The following is a 21361-nucleotide window of genomic DNA, read 5'->3' on the forward strand; positions in this document are numbered from 1 at the left end:
CCTCAGTTTCTTGGACACGTTTTTGTAGAAGTGAATTTTCATCATTGAAGTGATTTTGCGTAATCTGGTAGCTGGGTATCCGCAATTCTGGTAAAAATATAGGCAAATTCGCCAAAAATCCACAAATAATGTTTTCTAAAACTAATACGGCACTTAATTGCGTACAAAGATAGAATAGTATAATACAGTAATCCGTAATAGTTGGATACAGTCTAAGGAAAAAACGTGCCTCGAAAATCAAGAAAATTTGATTCTCGTTCAGAGGGCGCTACTAGTTTTGGCCTACAGTCGTATAGAGGGCGTTGACGGTTTCGTTTGTTATTTAACAATTTTAACGCATATCAGTGAAAGAACATGGGTCAAAATCATAAAAATAATTAATGCAAGTAAAAAAAATCATTTATCTATATTTAAATACATTCTGTCGTATTTTTATAAATCTTCATTTTTAGTTTTAAAGTGTGTCGACAGATGGCAGTGAATTTACTGGGGTTACAAAATTTACTATGACAGTACCGCTCTAGTATAAGTTACTCTATGATTGCGTACAAACTTACGTTCATTTATGGCCGTAACGTAAGTTTGTACGCGATTGTCCCGTGTTCGTTTTAAAATTATGAGTGAAAATCGTGTTAGTTTAAATCAGAATAATGTTTTCATTGGAAATTTTGGTAGGAATAGGACTGAACAGGAAACACGAACGAAAAAGAGAAAAATAAAACTGGACAATCAAAAACTAATATGTAATTAGAATGTCTATGTACAATTACTTTGCTACATTTACAATAAATAAATAATCTATTAACTAAAAATACTCTTATCACAATCATTAAACTAATTAAATACACTACTAAACTAATGTATGGATAAAATATACAAGGTGTAACAGAGACACAACAATACACGGTCGTCGTGAACGCTGCTCGCACTATCTGTCCTATTAGGCTCTCCGAAACATGTCGCGCGAGTGACTAAAACAAGTGAGTCTAAACCGTGAAATTATTTAATGTTAGTATGTCTCACAACAGTTTAAATTCGATTAATTTAAATTACAGTTGAATGTATGTCCTGCATGCTCGCAAATTTGGTATTAAACATGTATTAAAGATATCACTGAAGTTCTTCGTTTGGATGGTTGACAGAAGATTGAGTTTGATCGGATTTTTCCGGATCTGTCCAAGTTTGGACCCCGTTCGGGCAACCCCGACTATTATGGCGGTTTCCTGGTATATACTCGGGACATTTTTATGTCAGGGGTCCCAATAAAAACATTATTTTTGAAATTAATACAAATTTCTTTGGCAATGTAGGTTACACCAGTCTTATGTTAGGTTGTTTCATGTTTGTTCTTTTTTTTTTTTTTGACGTCCTTCTTTATTTTTGTTCCCTAACTACTGTTTCTCTGTGTATGACAAGGATTCTGATCGAATTTGTAGTCATACTTTTGTATTTTTTTTCCGAGAATTATTCTTTTTACTCTATACTGAGGTTTGAATCCACGATTTTTAACCAGCACATACATATATAGGTGGGCATTTCTATTTAAAGTTGTACCAAAAATTTTCGTGGGTAAATTGGGAATTTTTATATTATTTCTACTGAGAATCACGAGCTTTTTACATTTTTACTGAAAAAAAAAGTGTCCCCAAAATTTTTTGTCCGTTTGGTTACGGTTTTCTATACAAACTTCTATGACCGTAACAAAACGGACAAAAAAAAATATGGGGACACTTTTTTTCTCGTAGGGTCGAAAGAGCTCGTGATTCTGAGTGGAAAAAGTATAATAATTTCAAAATCTAAAATGCAAGTTGGGGGTACAACTTCAAATAGAAATGCCCAGGTATGAAAGTTTAACTATCTGTAGTGGCTATCGGTTACTGACACCTTTATCCTTTCAGACATAAAAGAGAATCTTCTGTACATGTATCAACTACTGTTAATAGTATATAATAGTATGAGGTCCGGTCAAGAATCCCTCGTAGTTAACGCTTGCACGATACACCGCAATCTCGCCAGACTGTTGACTCCACAACCACCTTCATCTGAGAACAACAAAATAATTTTTATTTTATTTTATTTAAAAGGCACACTAAACAGACAACATTCAACATAGTTACAAAGAGTACATGAGTGGTAGGTATTGCATAAGAATGCCATCCAAAGCAAGCATGCACAGCAAGAAAGAAATATAGGAGCAAAAACTATCCTAAAACTATAAAAAAGTATCCTAAAACTACTCAAAATTATACTAAATTACAAATTACAACATTTCGCAAATACTTAATAATTACATGTCAAATTGCGTACTATTATTGAGAAGTGTGATGATGGCCGAGAACCCTAAGAACCTGCCTCCTAAATACTGCCTGCCGTGAGTCGAAAATGTCAATATCTTTGTGTTTAAATACCAATTCATTATACTGGCGACACATTCTGACGATTGGATTGTAAAAAGAGGTATTATTTCTGTAATAATGATAAATAAGCAATAAACATAATAGGCAAGGTGCTTACAGCAACGGAGGGCGCCGTGGTGGAATGTTATCGATCCCAGTGCGCCCTCACGAACGGCAAAGAGGGTGAAACGCCGGAGTGGGTTTAGTGGGTAGGGCCAACCATCCCCCCCTCTCGGCAAGAAAGGGAAAAGGAGCGGCGAGTCCCACCGTGCGTAAGTGCTTTCCCACTCCGTCAAAAAAAAAAAATTGCTTACAGCAAAATAGGTTTACGTGTCTTCTGTAGATATTAACACAATCTTAAGAGCGTTTTCACATTATCCGATCCGATCACATGTTATCGGTAGAATGTGTCAACAGTCATTTTAGAAACTGCTGATTGTACGGCACCTTCTGCTGAGTTAGCTCCGTTTCGGGATGGAGACTTAATTTTTGTTTTCTCTGCCTTTTGTGATCTTTATATTACCAAAGAGAATTATGAATATTGATATTAACTATACGTTTGTAAATGTACATATGTGTATAAGGAAAAAGTCGAAGCGGGAGTTGGAAGGGGCAGACCTCGCCGGACTTTCTCTGATCAGATCGGGGAAATCCTGAGGAAAGGCCATGTCAAGAGCACCCTAAACTAAACTGGAAAGCGCGTATGAAGAATGTTATGAAAGTGAAGGAAACGAAAGAGGTACAGAATTGTAACAAGTGGAAATCCGTGGTCTCTGCCTACCCCTCCGGGAAATAGGCGTGATTATACAAGGTGTTCACGAGGAAACCGAAAGATTTTAACCACGCTTTTCTGAGGCCAAAAGAAGGAAAAATGTAATAAGTTTAGGTCAAATTCGCAAAAAAAAATTTTTTTTGTTTTTTTTTTCGATTTTTCAGATGTATTTGTTCATAAAAAGTAAATATTATTGGTAAACTTGTTACTTAAAATGGACTTTTACTTTTTTTTTTCGTAAAACGTAGTTTATACAAAGTGTTTCTTGTCACTTTTTGACATCTATCAATAAGGTTACTTAGACTACGTCCCACAGTAGCAACATCGACATCAAAAATGCGTTTTGCACTATGTAACAATAAAAACTAGTTTTTTTATTGGTATTAACTCTGAAACTAGGCAAATTACAGAAAAGTTTATAGGACATTTAGTCTTTAAATATGATCAGGAATACGCTGTTAAAATTATTCGGTATCCTCATGTTACACCGTGTATGTATGTATGTTTGTAAATGTCACTGTTTTGAAGGTATTTTTCTTACTTACTGTTTACAAAAGGTTTCTCTCTGTCAACGTTGGAGTCTCTGGCTGGACTCCGGTCCCCAACCGGCTCCATGTAGCTCTTGCAGCCTTCTGTCTCCAGCTGTGGGACAAAATATATACAAATTATTATGTCTACCCGGGTATGTCCTTAAACTACGTCTCTGGACCCGGGTATGTTCTTAAACTACATATATGGACCCTGGTATGTCCTTAAACTACGTCTATGGACCTGGGTAATGTTCTTAAACTACGTATATGGACACGGGTATGTCCTTAAACTACGTCTATGGACCTGGGTATGTCCTTAAACTATATATATGGACCCGGGTATGTCCTTAAACTACGTCTATGGGCCCGGGTATGTCCTTACACTATATCTATGGACCCGGGTATGTCCTTAAACTAAGTCCAAAAGAGAGGTATGGGCACTGTGAATGTCATCTCGCTTTGTGTGGAAGGGCACAGCATCAGCATAGCGGATGTCATTCCAGATCTAGAGCAGAGCCCAACTGGGGAAGTACCTCCATCACCTTACAGAAAACCGCAGACAAATAACACTAGACCTACTCATAGTGTTGTGTTCCTGCCGGTGAGTAAGGTTGCCAGAGCTCAACGAGGGTGCGGTGTTCGGGTCGGCAACGCGCATGTAACACCTCTAGAGTTGCAGGCGTACATTAGACTACAGAGACTGCTTAACATCAGGCGGGCCGACAACCGGTCTGGCCTAGTGGGTAGTGACCCTGCCTGTGAAGCCGATGGTCCTGGGTTCGAATCCCGGGTGTTTCCTATGTATATAAGTATGTATTTATCTATATAAGTATGTATATCGTCGCCTAGCACCCATAGTACAAGCTTTGTTTAGTTTGCGGCTAGATTGACCCATGTAAGATGTCCCCTAATATTTATATATCTATATTTATACATATTTAATTTATTTAACCTATTTGTAATTCTAGCCCCTGCCTGTGAGTTGATTAAAACTTTAAAAAATATTTACATGTCATTAAAAAAATACTACAGGAGAGGGTTAAAAATGTGTATTTCAACCCTATCACAGATGTTATCTAACATATCTTCCGTATAAATCCCTGCAGCATGGAAGTTTGCCATATCTATCCTTCGCCGCGGGCTAAATATAGGCCAAGTTGACTTCTATTCCCATCTGTGCCTCGAAGTTACGTAAGGACTTAACAACCAAGTGAGGTAATGTATCTTTTGGGAAGTGAAAATTAAAATTCGGTCCATATAAAACCTATATTCAAAACGTAACCCCACATTTTAGGATATTTCTCGTAAATTGCCTAAATATGTATGTTACGTCATAATTCCGTCATTGGTGAACCAATTTGGAAAAATCCGTAGTTTTCACTGAAATTATTACGATTTACTTACTTCTCTCTTAAATAATAAATAGTTGTGACAAAATACGAGACTATAGTTGCAACTGCTGTGTGGCGCTGTCGTCGTGCACGGTCCCAATATAAAAATAAGGATGCGAAGGTTCTTAAGATGTTTCCAAACCGACATACTCATGATAGCATCGCGGACAGAGCGCCGTGTCGCGGGTTAAATCGCCATTAATCCAAGTCCTCGCATTATTTATTACTACACGACTCTTGCGCAGAAATAGATCAACTTCCCAATCTCGTACACCACACAACTCTCAGTCTAATATCTATCTTATCACTAAGCAATACGGTTTTAGATTCAGTTGATAGTTTGAGTGAGATAGGAGATTGTTAAGATTATTGGAGTAGATTTAACGCATTATATGCATATGCGTCGTATAGGGCTATTTTAATCTGTCACTAGAAATGAATGGTTTATAAAGTTTTCTAATTATATTTTTGGTTGATTGAAAGTATCCTAATATTTAAACATACTTACATTTTGTAAAATAGACACACATATTTACCAATAATGTAGCCAATGAAGGTATTCAACGTAAAATGGAATTTAATTAAAATAACAAAAGTGTAAAACAAACTAATTAACTTCTTATTAGTCTTATTACACGGTTTTAATAACTATCATATGTTCTTATTAACAATGTATACATTTCGACCATGTACTTTTAGTTAATATTTTAGTTAACCTATCTGTTATATATTATCAGTACCACCCGCCATTTTTATCTGGCTCGAAGGAGCACGACCAGAATTATAACTGAAAATGCAAGAAATTTAATTTAATTAGGTTTTATACAAGTTTTACGCATTCCTCATAAATATCTGCTACGGCTTTCATTTTTAATTTTTTCATTTGTTGTTTAAACTTTTGAGGTATAACTGTACACTACTTCCAGGTGTATCATTTAACAAAATATGTGTCAAAATTATCAACACAAAAATACTTACAACAATATTTTACGTATTAAATTTGTATACAATACAAATACTCTTTATTGGACGCCTCATTACACAAAACAATACAAATCAATAATGAATTCAGTAAGGAAAGGTAAGCAAGAGGCGGTCTTATGGCTAAAAAGCGATCTCTTCCAGACAGCCCATACGGAACCCTTGCCAATTTCAGCAATAAGCATCGAACCGTTTTGACAAGCTAGACGGCGCGAGTCCGCCGCGCGCCATCTTGGAAACCACATTAATACAACTTATATCGGGACTAATTAATTCTACACGATATTCCTGGCGTCGGAGATTATTACAGAATGCTCTTATTCCTGGCGTCATAGATTATTAGGGGAATGTACGCGTCAACTTAGGTTAGAACGATATGGCGTATAAAACTAGACACTACTACTAGTGCCAACTAAAGATAATTAGTAAACACAATTAATAATTGATGTGTCATCGCAATGCGTATGCATCACAGAAATAAGTATACCATAGAAGACGCAAATGCATCTACTTCGCGTGTCCGAACCCCGACCAAGCGTCGAGGTTGACCGTCGCTCTTTACAGTCCACGCGCGTCAGTTGTTACAGCCGGACGTCTGTGAAAACTTAACATTTGCTTCATTGCATGATAATTAACTGAAACAGCCCAAAAATTGCGAGCACCCAAAGCCAAGAACATATTTCTCCTATATGTATATATAACTTATCTACTGCGGATGGTGTACCGAGACAAACCTTACTGGTTTAACGGTACTTTTGTAATTAAGTTGTATATAATGTGTATTTACCCGATTAAATAAAATAAAAAAATTCCTATCACAGATAAGTAATTTTAAAATTATATTATGCGTAAATTTTGTATGAAAAAGTCGGCACGCTTGGTTTCAATACAAATCGTGGTATTTGCGTCATCTAGCGTATATATTAAATCTGTGGTATGTATGCTGTGACTAATGCGCAAAAATATCAGAAAAAAGGATGTGTATCATCCTCTTTCTTGCGTTGTCCCGGTATTTGCCATGATGGCCAATAGGAGCCTGGGGTCCGCTTGGCAACTAATCCCATGAATTGGCATAGGCACTAGTTTTTACGAAACTCGTAGTTAATCTTGTACAGTGTTTAAAAAGCACCTTTTTACAACTGTCGTCTGCCACCCTGCACCTCCACCATCTACTGTCCGCGCGCGAATTCCGTGCACGGCTGAGGAATGTTAGGAATGTTGGGCGTCATGACAGAGTGGTGTCATTTTGTACGTACGGGCCCCCACTTCCTCGACCTCCGCATGCACGGAATTGGCGCGCGGACAGTAAGTATATTCTTAAGTCGTCTAATCACCACGACCAAAGTCTAATTACCACAATGTACAATTTATTGGTAATCCGTGAGTGGTAGTCTTATTTTTTCCAAGCTTTTTGTTATGTATAACCAAAGATATATAACTCCGTAATAATAGATGGATACTTCTTCTTCTTCTTCACGTGCCATCTCCGTCCAGTAAGGAGGTCGGCGACCATATTTCTATATCCATACCATATCTCTATGACCATATCTCTATGGATGGAAACAGTCTAAGGAAAAAACGTGCCTCGAAAATCACGAAAATTTGATTCTCGATCAGATGGCGCCACTAGCTTTGGCCAACTCTTCGTATAGAGGGCGTTGACGGTTTCGTTTGTTATTTATAATTTTAACGCATATCAGTGAAAGAACATGGGTCAAAATCATATAAAAATAATTAATGCAAATAAAAAAATCATTTATCCATATTTAAATACATTTTAACGTATTTTTATAAATCTTTATTTTTAGTTTTAAATTATGTCGATAGATGGCAGTGAATTTACAGGGGTTACAAAATTTACTATGACAGTACCGCTCTATATTATAGCTAGGTTCCTTTGTGTTTTATTGACTGTGTGTTTGACAGTGACGCCCGCAATAGCGGCTGCGGGACACGTACTTAGTAATGTGACAGTTGACAGATGTCAATACAGGTTGTACCAAAATACATGTCAATTTTTTAGGAATATTTTTCTTACGGTTAAGTACCTTTTGCTTGAAAACGACACAAATTATCAACAAGATGCCGTAGTAAGTACAAAAATAAGTACATTACGATACAAGTGCGAAAAATAGGAAGATAGAGCGGTACTCTATCTTATTATATCCTCTTTGGTATAACTATATGTACATACCGCGGCAGCAGCTCTTAGGGCAGCTTGCAACCTCTCTATGTGTTGTATAGCAGCCCTCAGGATTTCTAGTTTCGGTAATCTCCCACTGCCGGCCCTTGCACGGATTCGTAGCTCTTCAAAGGCAGCGTTTACCTACGACAAAAGAATAAAACTTGAAAAAAATTGACATTATTTGTGACGTTTTCAATCAAAAGGTACCACATTGTCGCTTACCATAAGGATGAAATTGGATTGTATCTTCATACGAATAACCTGTCAGAGCGTTCTTATGGCAAGCGACAATGTGGTACCTTTTGACTGAAAACGAGACATTTTTATACATACCTACATTACTTATTTATCAAGTGTAAATAAGATATAGTTTGTCAAAGGACTGTCTCATTTCAAACATATAAGAAATAATCATACTTCTTTGTCTTACACTAGTACAAGTACTAGCACCCAAAAGAAATGGATGTTTGAAAGTATAGTTTATTTATTTATTTATTTGTTTAGGGTTCCGTACCCAAAGGACAAAAACGGGACCCTATTACTCAGACTCCGCTGTACGTCCGTCTGTCTGTCTGTCTGTCTGTCTGTCCGTCTGTCACCAGGCTGTATTTTATGAACCGTGATAGCTAGACAGTTGAAAAAGTGGAAGCACACTTGGACGTGTGGCTTTGTCATATCATTTTGTATGGGAACAGTGAACATGATATTTTATTAGGGTTCCGTACCCAAAGGGTAAACTGAACCCTCTGTCCGTCCTGTCTGTCACCAGGCTGTATCTCATCAACCGTGACAGCTAGACAGTTGAAATTTTCACAGAACATGTATTTCTGTTGCCGCTATAACAACAAATACTAAAAAGTTCGGAACCCTCGGTGGGCGAGTCCGACTCGCACTTGGCCGGTTTTTTAATCACATTCGCTCAACAAATCGTATTCATCTATGCTCTTAAATCTTTATTTTTCTTAATATAAACCAAAGATAGATATAACTCCGTAATAGATGGATACAGAAAATTTGATTCTCGTTCAGATGGCGCTACTAGTTTTGGCCTACAGTCATATAGATGGCGTTGACGGTTTCGTTTGTTATTTAACAATTTTAACGCATATCAGTGAAAGAACATGGGTCATAATCATAAAAATAATTAATGGTAATAAAAAAAAACATTTATCTATATTTAAATACATTCTATCGTATTTTTATAAATCTTCATTTTTAGTTTTAAAGTGTGTCGACAGATGGCAGTGAATTTACTGGGGTTACAAAATTGACTATGACAGTACCGCTCTAGTATAAGTTACTCTATGATATAAACGTTAGTATAATGGCCGGCAGTCAAAATCATCTTTTTCAGTCGCTAGGACAAGAAGATAAATAAGAGTAAGATGTCATATCAACCATAAATTAACTAGTCGTAAAAACGCGACTTCAGTTAAGGCAGACTACAAACCATGGAGACTATATAAAGGAGCCAAATCTCTATGTATGAAGTGTCCATCAAAAAACAGTAATTAGGCGGCGCCACCATACACCGAAATACTACCAAAAACAACCTACGTAATTTGGTCGGGTTATTTATTGCCCTATGTCCCAGAGCCTAACTAGCGCCACCGGAGAGATTAGGAACTATTATTTAAAGCTAAAAGCAATCACTTTTGCAACAATTCTGCCTTAAGAGATTGGCATCCTTTCTATACCATCCATACTACAAACTAAAAACATAAATAATTCGTCGTATTAATTATAGCAAAGATAGATAGATATAACTCCTCTTTGATTATAGCAGGGTTCCTTTGTGTTTTATTGACTGTGTGTTTGACAGTGACGCCCGCAATAGCAGCTGCGGGACACATTAGTAATGTGACAGTTGACAGATAAATACATGAACAAGTTTGGGAACAAATCAAATTATTTTATTAAATATTTTGATTTGTGTTTTTTAAGTAGTCACGCTACTATATATAAATTAAAAACTGTAATAGATTAAAAACTATTACAGTTTTTAAGATAAATAGATGTCATATTGTCTTCGGTTACCGCGATAGTTACTCATGAAATAAAACTATGAAAACGGATTATATCGCGTATATTGAATTTATAATATATCCCGACGTTTCGAACTCTTTACAGCGTTCGTGGTCGTGGTGGTGGTGGTGGTGGTGGTGGTGGTGGTGGTGGTCGTGGTGGTGGTGGTGGTGGTGGTTCGTGGTGGTGGTGGTGGCGTTGGTGGTGGTGGTGGTGGTGGTGGTGGTGGGGGGGGATTATAAATTCAATATACGCGATATAATCCGTTTTCATAGTTTTATTTCATAAATAGATGTCAATTTTTTAGGAATATTTTTCTCACGGTTAAGTAACTTTTGCTTGAAAACGACACAAATTATCGACAAGATGCCGTAGTAAGTACAAAAATAAGTACATTACGATACAAGTGTGAAAAATAGGAAATTGGCAACGAGAGTGGCGATAAATCAACACTAGTTGCTAATTACCTATTCGCACATGTATCGTACAACGTTTTACAATACATACTTATGGGCCCTTTAAATTTTCGACATAGCCAATTAGCTTATTATCAATCGCACTAGTGCGGTAAAGTAGCACCATATGTATTGTAATAGTTATTTACGATACAAGTGCGGAAAGGAGGAAATTCGAAACGATTCGAGTGGCGATAAATTAAAACACGACCGCAGGGAGTGTTTTAAATCGACACGAGTTGCGAATTACCTATTCGCACGTGTTTCGTACAACGTTTTACAGTACTTATGGCCCTTTAAACTTTCGACGTATGCACGAAAAGTACTCTTTTACGCACTAGTGCGAGAAAGTAGCACCATATGTACTGTAAAATAAATTTATGTATTCTTGGGTAATGCAACATCCAATTTCATGCAAAAAAATCCTAGTTACGACAAAACTATCTGTATCTAAATATTGTACTTACTCATAAACCATTAAAAAACCGGCCAAGTGCGAGTCGGACTCGCGCACGAAGGGTTCCGTACCATTACGGAAAAAAACAGCAAAAAAATCACGTTTGTTGTATGGGAGCCCCATTTAAATATTTATATTATTCTGTTTTTAGTATTTGTTGTTATAACGGCAACAGAAATACATCATCTGTAAAAATTTCAACTGTCTAGCTATCACACGGTTCATGAGATACAACCTGGTGACAGACGGACAGACAGACGTACAGCGGAGTCTTAGTAATAGGGTCCCGTTTTTACCCTTTGGGTACGGAACCCTAAAATAAGATATCTTAGCTTCGCAGCCAGCCAGTCATATTTATAGAAACACCGATAAACTCACAAATATATGGGACACATCTTAATTCCACATAAAAACTAATTTACGGCTGCACTCAAAGGGCGACAATTTATTTTTATTTAACGCATGTACCGTTTTGTAGCCGTTAAATATTATGGAGAATAAATCCATCGCGGTTTATGCAGTTTATTGGGAGAAAATAGATTAGTACCGTAAAATGGGGTGAGTAGGAGCAAAACTGTCATTCAAACCTCGATAACATTTTATTTTTACATATGCAAACTGAATGGTGTGTATAATAAGTGTTCCGGACGTTTGTATTTTAGTTTTATTTTATATTGGGTAGTTCCATTTCATAATTTCGACGATAAACAGGAAATCCCACCTCACCCCGTATCCCTCGTAATTGGGGTGAGATGGGTTTTCATACAAAGGTGATTTTGGGATTGTTGGATCGATATTTTTTATTACGAGTATTACCATATGTCTATTTTAAATTGCAATACATTATTTTTGTAGCAGTAGCCTTGAAATCCCATCAACCCCCTTCATGCCTTCTCTCCCCATTCATAACTCAACTCTCCCCGCAAACCCTACTCACCCCATTTTATGGTACTTTTACAATAAATTGTACATTTAGTTACATAGTGTTAACTAATTCCTTTTATTTGGAGTGCAGACGTGCAAATTGTGGAAAATGTTGTTTTTACTAAGAAATACGAAAAGGGGAGACCGGGGCTAGTTGACTATAGGGGCAGGTTGACTAGTCGTCAATAACTCGAATTAATAAACAATAATTTAAAATTCAACAGGGCGTGAAAACCCGTTGTACCCCTTCTCTTAATCAGTGAAAACGCCGAATTATGTGCACGTTTTTTAGGAGTAAAGGATGACTCACGTTAGACCGGGCCGTGACCGGGCCGGAGCTTCCGGCGCATCGTTTTCTATGGAAAGCATCACGTGATCACCTGTCATGTCATAGAAAAGTAAGCGCCGGAAGCTCCGGCCCGGTCACGGCCCGGTCTAACGTGAGTCATCCTTAAGAGCGAAAAATCGAAAAACAGCAAATGAAAGTAACTATTTTTCACGCTATATTTTTTCATAAGTCAACTTACCCCGAGTGACTAGTCAACTTGCCCCACGCATGGGGTCAGTTGACTAGTTTTTTGAGCTCAACAAAATCAAACTTGTACACAAAACCATAATTAATTTTAAGCTTTTTGCAAGTTTTGTCTAATTCTTGATAGGTTGTTTATAAAATGAGTCGGTTTTTACGTTGATAAATAAAGTGTATACACACAACTTTTAACGAAGAACTAGTCAACTAGCCCCGGTCTCCCCTACCATTTTATTAATTAAAAGTAAAAAAGTGTAAATTTTTTGTCAGTTTTATGGCGCTTTTTCACAATACATGTTGCTAGGAGTGGACTGGAAAACTGGGGACTAACCCAAAAGTTATTTTTTTTAGTTCTAAATTATTTTGTTCTTTTATACTCTCTATAAAAATTTCCGGAAACCAATATTTCACAAACATCAAACAGTATCAAATAGCGCCCGATATATTTTGGGAAAACACAAATTAGTCATTTTTAATAGACATCAAAATAAAACATTGTCTACGGAGACAATTTATGCACCATTTCCTTAGGAGCGGGCACGGAAGAGCGACAGCCAAGCTGTGTATTGTTGTTGTTGTTTAAGAGTGTTATGTTATAATAGTGAAACTTGATAACTCATAAATACTGTTATTGATTTCTCGTATTTAAAACATAAACATATTTACGAAGCGTTGTTACACTGTGAATGTGAAAAATGTTATATGATAAAAGATTCGTTGATGTTAAATGATTCGTTTGTTTTGTTTAAAAATCTTATGTTGACTTGTAATAATGAACGATGAAGCACGATAAAATTTCTGAAAAGACTGTATTTTCAGAGCCATAAAAGAGTGTGTTAACATATTTCTTGAATATTGTCATTTTTACGTAGAATGAGTTGTATTATGTCCAATACCGGTAAGTTCTACCCACCTACAGTACATTTTTAATTAAAAATACGTATTATAGGACAATCAACCCTATCTCTTAGAAAGTTCAATAAACTTGTATTGTGTATATTACATTATTTTGTAAATTATAATCGTATATATGTCACTAACCTTAATTAATTTTAAGATTTGTTGTACTGCTAACACTATACAGATCTCTCAGATTCGAAGTAAATTAATAATTGAATTGAAATTAATTGAATTTAAGGTACTAAACAACGATATTAATATTAAATCATCATCATCATTCACTTAAGAGTTATTCTCTTGTCGGTGGAGTATCTTCCAGCTTTCCCTATCCTGCGCCAGTCTTTGACTTTTTGATACGACACGACGCCTACTTTTTCTTTCACTTGATCTAAAAAGCTGCGTCTGGGTTTTCCTCTACCCCGGTTGCTTCCTACCCGCCCCTCCAGTTTATTAGATAGATTATATAAATACCTTCTTATACACGTAGAAAACATCTAAACTGTGCGGGGTGTGTTGTGTGGTGGAGCTGTAGTAATTATCTCCCTAGTCGAAGGAACTTGGCTGCTTTTAACACTTGCACACTTTTTTCTTTCGCCACAAATCGGGTCGCCGGGAACAAATGAGTCGTCGCTAATAAGCTCGTCTAATTTTGTAGGGGACATAAAACTCATAAGCGTACCGCGTAATAATCTTTACGCTTAGTAAACATTTATTATGAGCTTTAAAGTAAAAAATAAATATAAGAGCCTCGGTAGAGAGTATAATTTCGTTCCATTTGGAGTTGAAACTAGGTCCATGGGTTCCCAGCGCGCACAAGTTGTTTGCAGAAATCTCGAAGCGTCTGGTCGACGTAACTGTGGTGACCGAAGAGCTGGCGGCTTGCGAGGGAGAAGTATCAGCATTGCGATACAGCGAGGAAATGCCGCCAGCATCCTTGGTACAGTCAAAGGCAAAAATATCGATTCAGACAAATGGCTCAAAATTATGTGAACACGACTTTATTGTCAAACACAGATGATGTATTTCCTGTTGCCGCTATAACAACAGAATAAAATTAATATCTCCCATACAACAAGTGAATTTTTTTACTGTTTTTTGGGTAATGGTACTTCGTGCGCGAGTTCGGCTCGCACTTGGCCGGTTTTCAAAATTTGCTCCCATTTGGCTTGCAAAATTGACCCCGGAGTGCAAATGCAAAGTAATTAAAATTTTCTTAAAATACAAAAAAAAATACAAATGAATTTATTTCATTACTTTTAACAGCTATTCTTAGTTATATTATAAGGGTTTGGTAGGTAAAATGGCTGTTTAAAAGCCGTAAAAATCTAAACTCAATTTAACAAAACAATATTAAGTAAAGTATTCGAGATTGAAAGGTAGGGTGTCACACATTAGTCCCTTAATTTATCTGACGTTTATTCCTTCGGGGAGCACTTTCAAAGTAATAAATGCACCCTCTTAATGAAACCGCACTTAACGATAATTTTAGATTTCCAATGTGTTTAGAATTGTTACTGTTATTTCAATAGTTTTTTTAGTCTTTTTCACACTTATTAACAAGTTTAGGAACAATCGTACAGGATACATACACAATCACAACTTGTCCCGAAAAATGTTTGTACCTAAGTCCATTACGAAAATATGTAACATAGGTACTTTTTCTTCACTGGGAAAGATTTTTTAGGACATTTATTTATTTTATTTATTTATTTAATACAATTATGGTTAAACGCCATTACAGCAAAAACCAATGCTCCGAGAAACTTAAGGCGCTTAAAATACTTATTGTACAAAATAATGGCGCTTATACTTATTGTACAGAGCCTGGGGCGCGTTTCTCAAAAGCTTGTCTTGTAATACAAACGGATGTCGCTTTTTACCCGACTGCCAATGGAGGAGGGTAATATTTGATAGCTTTTGTTAGGGACTTCCACTTGTATTACAAGCTACAAGCTTTTGAGAAACGGGCCCCAGATCCTGTCCATAAAATTTTATCGAAATCCGACGAACAAAACAATTCGACAACCAAATTAAAATCGGTCCAGGACTCCTGGTACAGATACATGTAGGTACATCTCGATAATTAATGTGCCATTCTCAACCAAAAGGGTACTTATTGTCGGTCGTCAATAAGGCGCTATTTCCATATAGCTTCAATTAGAAATCAACCTTATCGACAAGCGAAGGTTTGGTTGAAAACGTCACAAATAATAGATGTACCATCACGCTCCGCCGTTGAGCCATTTAGGGTCCTAGCTAAAATGGTTGTTCAATACTTAGGCAATGGATGTCCAATTTAGCTAGAACCCTAAATGGCTCAACAATCACGGAGCGTGACTGTAACTAATAGGAGTAGGTATAATAATAAACATCAAATCAAGTTGAACTGTTTAGATTTCGAACTTGGCTCCTGTTTTTGTATGAAGTTTGTAGCCGTATTTAGCTTAGTAATCCACTCCCGCGCATTTAATTCGTTGTGACAGCCTCAAGAGCGACTCCGCTTACTCAGACGGCATTATCTATTTTAAAGTAAACTCCTTTAAAATATTTTAATGCGCCTATCTTGTTTGTTTTTCCCTACATACTTGGCGGTATAACTACCGTGCTCCCAGATTACCAAAGCTCTGTTTTTTTTATATATTTAAATATATAATTAAATTTAATTAAATTTGTTTATTTCAGGTACTTACTAACACTCATATTTACATCCCAAACAAAAAATATATATATATATATATATAAATTAACTAAATTAAAAATAATCAAAGAAAAAAAGTGTCCCCAGTTTTTCATACAAATTTTGTGTGTCAGTTTTGTAACGGACGTAACGGCTACAACATGTATGTGAAAATGCGTTACAAAACTGCCTGAGGGGACATTTTTTTTTTCTTTTTAAATCGATAGTCCTCGTGATTCTGAGTAGAAATAACCCAAAAATTTATTGATTTTCGAAAAAAGTAAATGATACATTTTAATTATAAATTTTTTTCTTTTACATTTTCTTATACATTTTTAAGTAAAAGTGCCCTAATACTTGACATGTAAAACAACATTGCTTTTACTAATAAATGTGACGTTTTCAACCAAAAGTTACCACATTGTCGCTTGTCGATAAGGTTGCTTTCTAATTGAAGCTATATGGAAATAGCGCCTTACTGACAAGCGACAATAAGTACCCTTTTGGTTGAAAATGGCACAAATGTTTGATTCTGATTCCGATGCATTCTTACTGCCAAGTTTGTGCTAAGTTAGCGTGGTTACAGTCTTACTAACTTAAGGCCGTTCCATCGTTTTGCCGCTGTCTTTGTCACATTTCGCAAGAAAGAACGGGAAAGAACATACGCGCCAAGTGTCAATTTTGATCGAATTTTGTCGGTTTTTATTTATTTTAAAAACGTTACCTTACAATATCGAAATTCTAAAGCTATGAAATTACTATTTATGTTAAGATTGTTTTTTCTTCTTTTTTTGTTTATAGTATCACATAATAAATAACCGAGTAAAGTAGGATTAAAAGTCCGAGTTAGAGGTGACTTTGGGAATTAATTGTATCGAGCGAAGTGTCATAATTCGTGTATCGGAAGCTATGTTGTTAAAGATAATATAGTCAAGAACTACATATATTTTTCCACGTCTACGAATATCAACGCCTCTTAGAAAAACATGATCATATAAGGAGATTTTTCGCCTTCTGGCTCAGGGAACCGCCTTAAGTACGTATTTAAATATTTAAAACAGATATTGTCTAAACTTTTAAAACAGACATGTTCAACGATTCAGGAAACGATTTACATACATTTCTATTTCAGCGTGTAAACCCGTTAGAGCCAGTAATCCCGTAATCTGTCCTACGTGACGTCTATTTACGTTCAAAGTTTAGAGCTTACGTCCTGGGTTCTAATGAGGATAGGAGGTTAAGGATTATCTATAAGATTTCTGAAGATAACTTTTATTTGCCTTTTTTTCGTGTAGGTACGGACGAGTACTACTCGGTACTCGCTATAACTTTTAACTTATATAAACTACAATTATAGTACACAATTGTATTTTCCCCTCACTAGCTCGGAAAGTTGTCTTTTATCCTTTAAAACAAGCGGGTAAAAATAAAAACGCATTTTATCCACTAGTGGGGAAAGTAATTTGACCTTGGATGGAGCGTGTTTAAGGAGCTTGACAGATAACAAAACGTAAAACGCTCATAATAATGATTCGTTCGATATTAATTATCATTAAATAAATGGTTTGAGAATCTAATAAAAAATACCAAATTTAGCTTTATTTAATGATTTTATGTCATAAAAACCTTAAAATTCCATAAGAAATGTTTGTTTTTTAATAATGATGTTAAATATAATTCTGACAAGTTGAGTCGATGCAATTTCAAAACGCATCATTGACATTTCATACGTCAGAAATGTCAACATTGTCAACAAAATTCTTACTTAAAAACTTCTCACGTAAAAATACAGAATTTCCAGTTTTTTGTTATAATATCTTAAAAAAATTAGTGATTCCAGTGATGAAAATGATCTAATGCCTGTGGATGTTGCACTTTCCTCGCTATAGTGAGGTGAAAAGTTTTGTGTTACACACGGGTGCAAATGTATTTTATTTCTCGTGAATTGAAACACTCGCGGGTAATTTAAAACTTTGCACCCTTGTATAACAAATAACTATTTTTTCGTAGGTTGTTAGGTACGTTTTTATATAAAAATTTCCGCGAGGTAGTAAAAAAGCCGATTTTCATGATATTTTTTTTATACTTCCAATATTATTTAAGTAAAGGTTACAGTTAATTTTGAAACAATGTTAAGTAATGCAGAAGAATTATAAAAAAAGATCCAATATAATTGATCTAAAGTTATTGTTTTCCCCTAATTTTCATTTTCCTATTGACTGCTATTTTATTGCACACAACTGTAGGTACTTACCATATGCCAATAAAACAAATGTATGCAAAAAAATGCCTTACATTATTTTGAAAAAAGAGCTGATATATTGCTGCTCGATCGATTTCAAACATAGCTATAAGAACCAACGCAAAGAAACTGTCTTTCACGTAAAAAAACCGCATCGAAATCGGTCCATCCGTTTGAGGATGTTTGACGATCATTGTTTCTATAGTCGTGTCAGCGAACGGTCTCATAACGGAGAGTCTCGTCTCGATCGACCAACAGCTAGACTCTAGGACCTAGAGGGACTCGGCGAGAGTCCCTCTAGGTCCTAGAGGGACTCTCGCTGGGTGGTTGGATCCACGTTGGATCAAGGGTCAGATGCAGAAGGCGGTAATTTTGGACACGGCGCGGATAGTCCGCCGGTTCCTCTCTCTCTGCCGCCCTGACCGTATGCTTGTTTGCCACCGATGTGGTATTAAAAAAAAGACGCAGACATTGGCGTAAAACATATAACCCCTCTTTTTGCGCGGGGGGTTAAAAAATACGGTGTACATTTTGTATTTTTATGAGCTATTTTTCGCACTTGTATCGTAATGTACTATTACAGTACATATTGGCCCTTTAAATTTTAGACATAGGCACGTAGTGATAATTACCGCACTGATGCAGTAAATAGCAGCATATGTAGGTACTATAAATTATTTTACAGTACATATGGTGCTACTTTCTCGCACTAGTGCGTAAAAGAGCACTTTCCGTGCATATGTCGAAAGTTTAAAGGGCCATATGTAGTGTAAAACGTTGTACGATACACGTGCGAATAGGTAATTCGCAACTCGTGTCGATTTCAAACATTTCCTGTGGTCGTGTTTTACTTTATCGCCACTCGTTTCGAATTTCCTCTTTTCCGCACTTGTATCGTAAATAACTATTTTTCATGTATGAAAAAAGTAAAACTGTCATTTGCATTTTTTCCAAGAATTTTTTTTTCTGCTTTTACAGAACAACCAAGATTTGAACCTACGAGGTTTGACCCCCCCAGCCCCTTCACCCACCATCACAGACAGTTAAAGTATAGCTAGTAGTAGTAGTAGTTAGTCGATATTAAACAGCTCACTTCAGTTTTGAACTTACTTTCCTAAGCCTTCGCCTCTCTCTAAGCGTCGCCGCTTTCCGTCGGTCCACGGCCGCCGTTTTCCTCTTACACGCCTTACATGCCCACGCCAAGCACTTCCGACTGGGACCCAACACATGCTGAATATGACCTTCCTCTTTACTCTCATCTTTCACACAACACTCTTTATCACTTTTACTGCCTCTGTAATAACGAAAATCCTTGAAATTATTGTTAAATTCATCATACAAATAACTCATGACTTTTGAGGTTATAATTTCGAAAAACGTTTGACAGTTGAAAGCGCGCGCTTTTTTTTTTCAAGCGGCGCGCGCCGCGGCTTAAACTACACTGTGCCGAGGGTTGAATCGAGTTTTACAAAATATAACAGCTATTAATACACTAACGCCGTGCTGCTCTAACGTTGAAAGATGCCAATTTATTAGTGTTTGGATTGAAATTGATGCCGCCCATAATTTTCTGGGAATTTGTGACGATGAAAGTGTCGGGACGGTTTTATCGTCTTATGCTGCTGTTGAATCGATTTTTAATGTTTGAAATAGTTGCATTAGCTGTATGTATTTATAACGAGGATGGTGGTTAATAGATTTCAGTATCATTTTATTGCAGGACATTCTTGAAGAGTAATGTAGAATGTCTACATTATTTTTATTCCAAATCTACACATAATTATGCTACAGACGGACAGACGGACAGTGGAGTCTTAGTAATAGGGTTCCGTTTTTGCCCTTTGGGTACGGAACCCTAAAAAACAACAAAAACCGCTGGTTAGGTTCCTCTTCAGTTGACCTACCTCCGGTGTCACTGTGACATGGTTGTTCTGGGACACCCTGTATAGCACAGCACAAGAATAGCGCGCGTTACTCTGTACGAGTATAAGTGCGTTGCTGTGTACATTTCACACATTTTAATTCGGTTAACTATTTTTGCGATAAAAAAAATACTGAGTCTATTTGAGCAAAAAATTGTGGAAAAAAGGAATACATAATACCATCCATAATAATATTATAAATGCGAAAGTCTGTATGTCTATCTGTCTTTTACCTCTTCACGCTTAAACCGCTGAAAAGATTTAGTTGAAATTTGATATAGAGATAGTTTGAATCCCGGGGAAGGACATAGGGTAGTTTTTATCCCAGAAAAGTGGGGTGGAAGTTTGTATGGGGAATCGATAAAATGTGTCATTCTCAATCAAAAGGGTACTTATTGTCGGTTGTCAATAAGGCGCTACTTCCATATAGCTTTAATTTGAAATCAACCTTATCGACAAGCAAATGTTACCTTTTGGTTGAAAACGTCACAAATGCAGATTGTAAAAAATAAGCTACCCAAATTACTTAGTAACTCCACGCAGACGAAATCGCGGGCAAAAGCTAGTAAAAAATATGTACGGTAGATAACATGATAAGAAGGGTTGAACGCAAAGAGATTTCAGCCACGCTTGTAATGTAAATCAGGCATTAATCCTCAATGTCTTCATATCCCATATAATCCCCAGGTAATCGGAATCTCCGAACGTCAAAACTCCCGCCATACATTTCCAATAAGTGGTGCCGGAGGGCGCATGCGTCCCGCGCCGGTACGGAGATGGGAGGCTGCGGGAACAGAGGCGTGTGTGGAGACGGTGGTGATTATTGATTTCTTTATTCTTTATTCTTTAACAATTGCATACATGTAGTAGGTACAAAAGGTAGGTTAAATATTACAAGAAGTTCTTACATGCTACCCGATTCGGGTGTTGCAACATCTACACTAATTACTTATTCTAACATTATATACATAAAAT

The 21361-nt window shown here is 36.5% G+C and overlaps 1 protein-coding gene across 1 annotated transcript; it reads right to left on the reverse strand.

Moving 5' to 3' along the window:
- Positions 1–729: 729 nt before the first annotated feature.
- Positions 730–20025, reverse strand: LOC134753539 (transcription factor SUM-1). The gene is made up of 4 exons (XM_063689450.1): positions 19575–20025; positions 8265–8396; positions 3714–3810; positions 730–2042 (listed from the first exon to the last, which is right to left on the reverse strand). Exons 1-4 carry the CDS (start codon positions 19812–19814, stop codon positions 1966–1968), a joined length of 546 nt encoding a protein of 181 aa, XP_063545520.1. The 5' UTR covers positions 19815–20025; the 3' UTR covers positions 730–1965.
- Positions 20026–21361: the final 1336 nt, after the last annotated feature.

The sequence above is a fragment of the Cydia strobilella genome, chromosome 27 (assembly GCF_947568885.1).
Source record: "Cydia strobilella chromosome 27, ilCydStro3.1, whole genome shotgun sequence".
Lineage (NCBI taxonomy): Eukaryota > Metazoa > Arthropoda > Insecta > Lepidoptera > Tortricidae > Cydia > Cydia strobilella.

Bases quoted from the DNA above. Each gene is read 5' to 3' on its own strand.
- LOC134753539 (XM_063689450.1), bottom strand. From the start codon at position 19,814: ATGAGTTATTTGTATGATGAATTTAACAATAATTTCAAGGATTTTCGT. The intron at 3,811-8,264 runs GTATGTACATAT...TTTGTCCCACAG, and splicing joins CCCTAAGAGCTGCTGCCGCG to CTGGAGACAGAAGGCTGCAA. The intron at 2,043-3,713 runs GTAAGTAAGAAA...TGTTGTTCTCAG, and splicing joins AGAGAAACCTTTTGTAAACA to ATGAAGGTGGTTGTGGAGTC.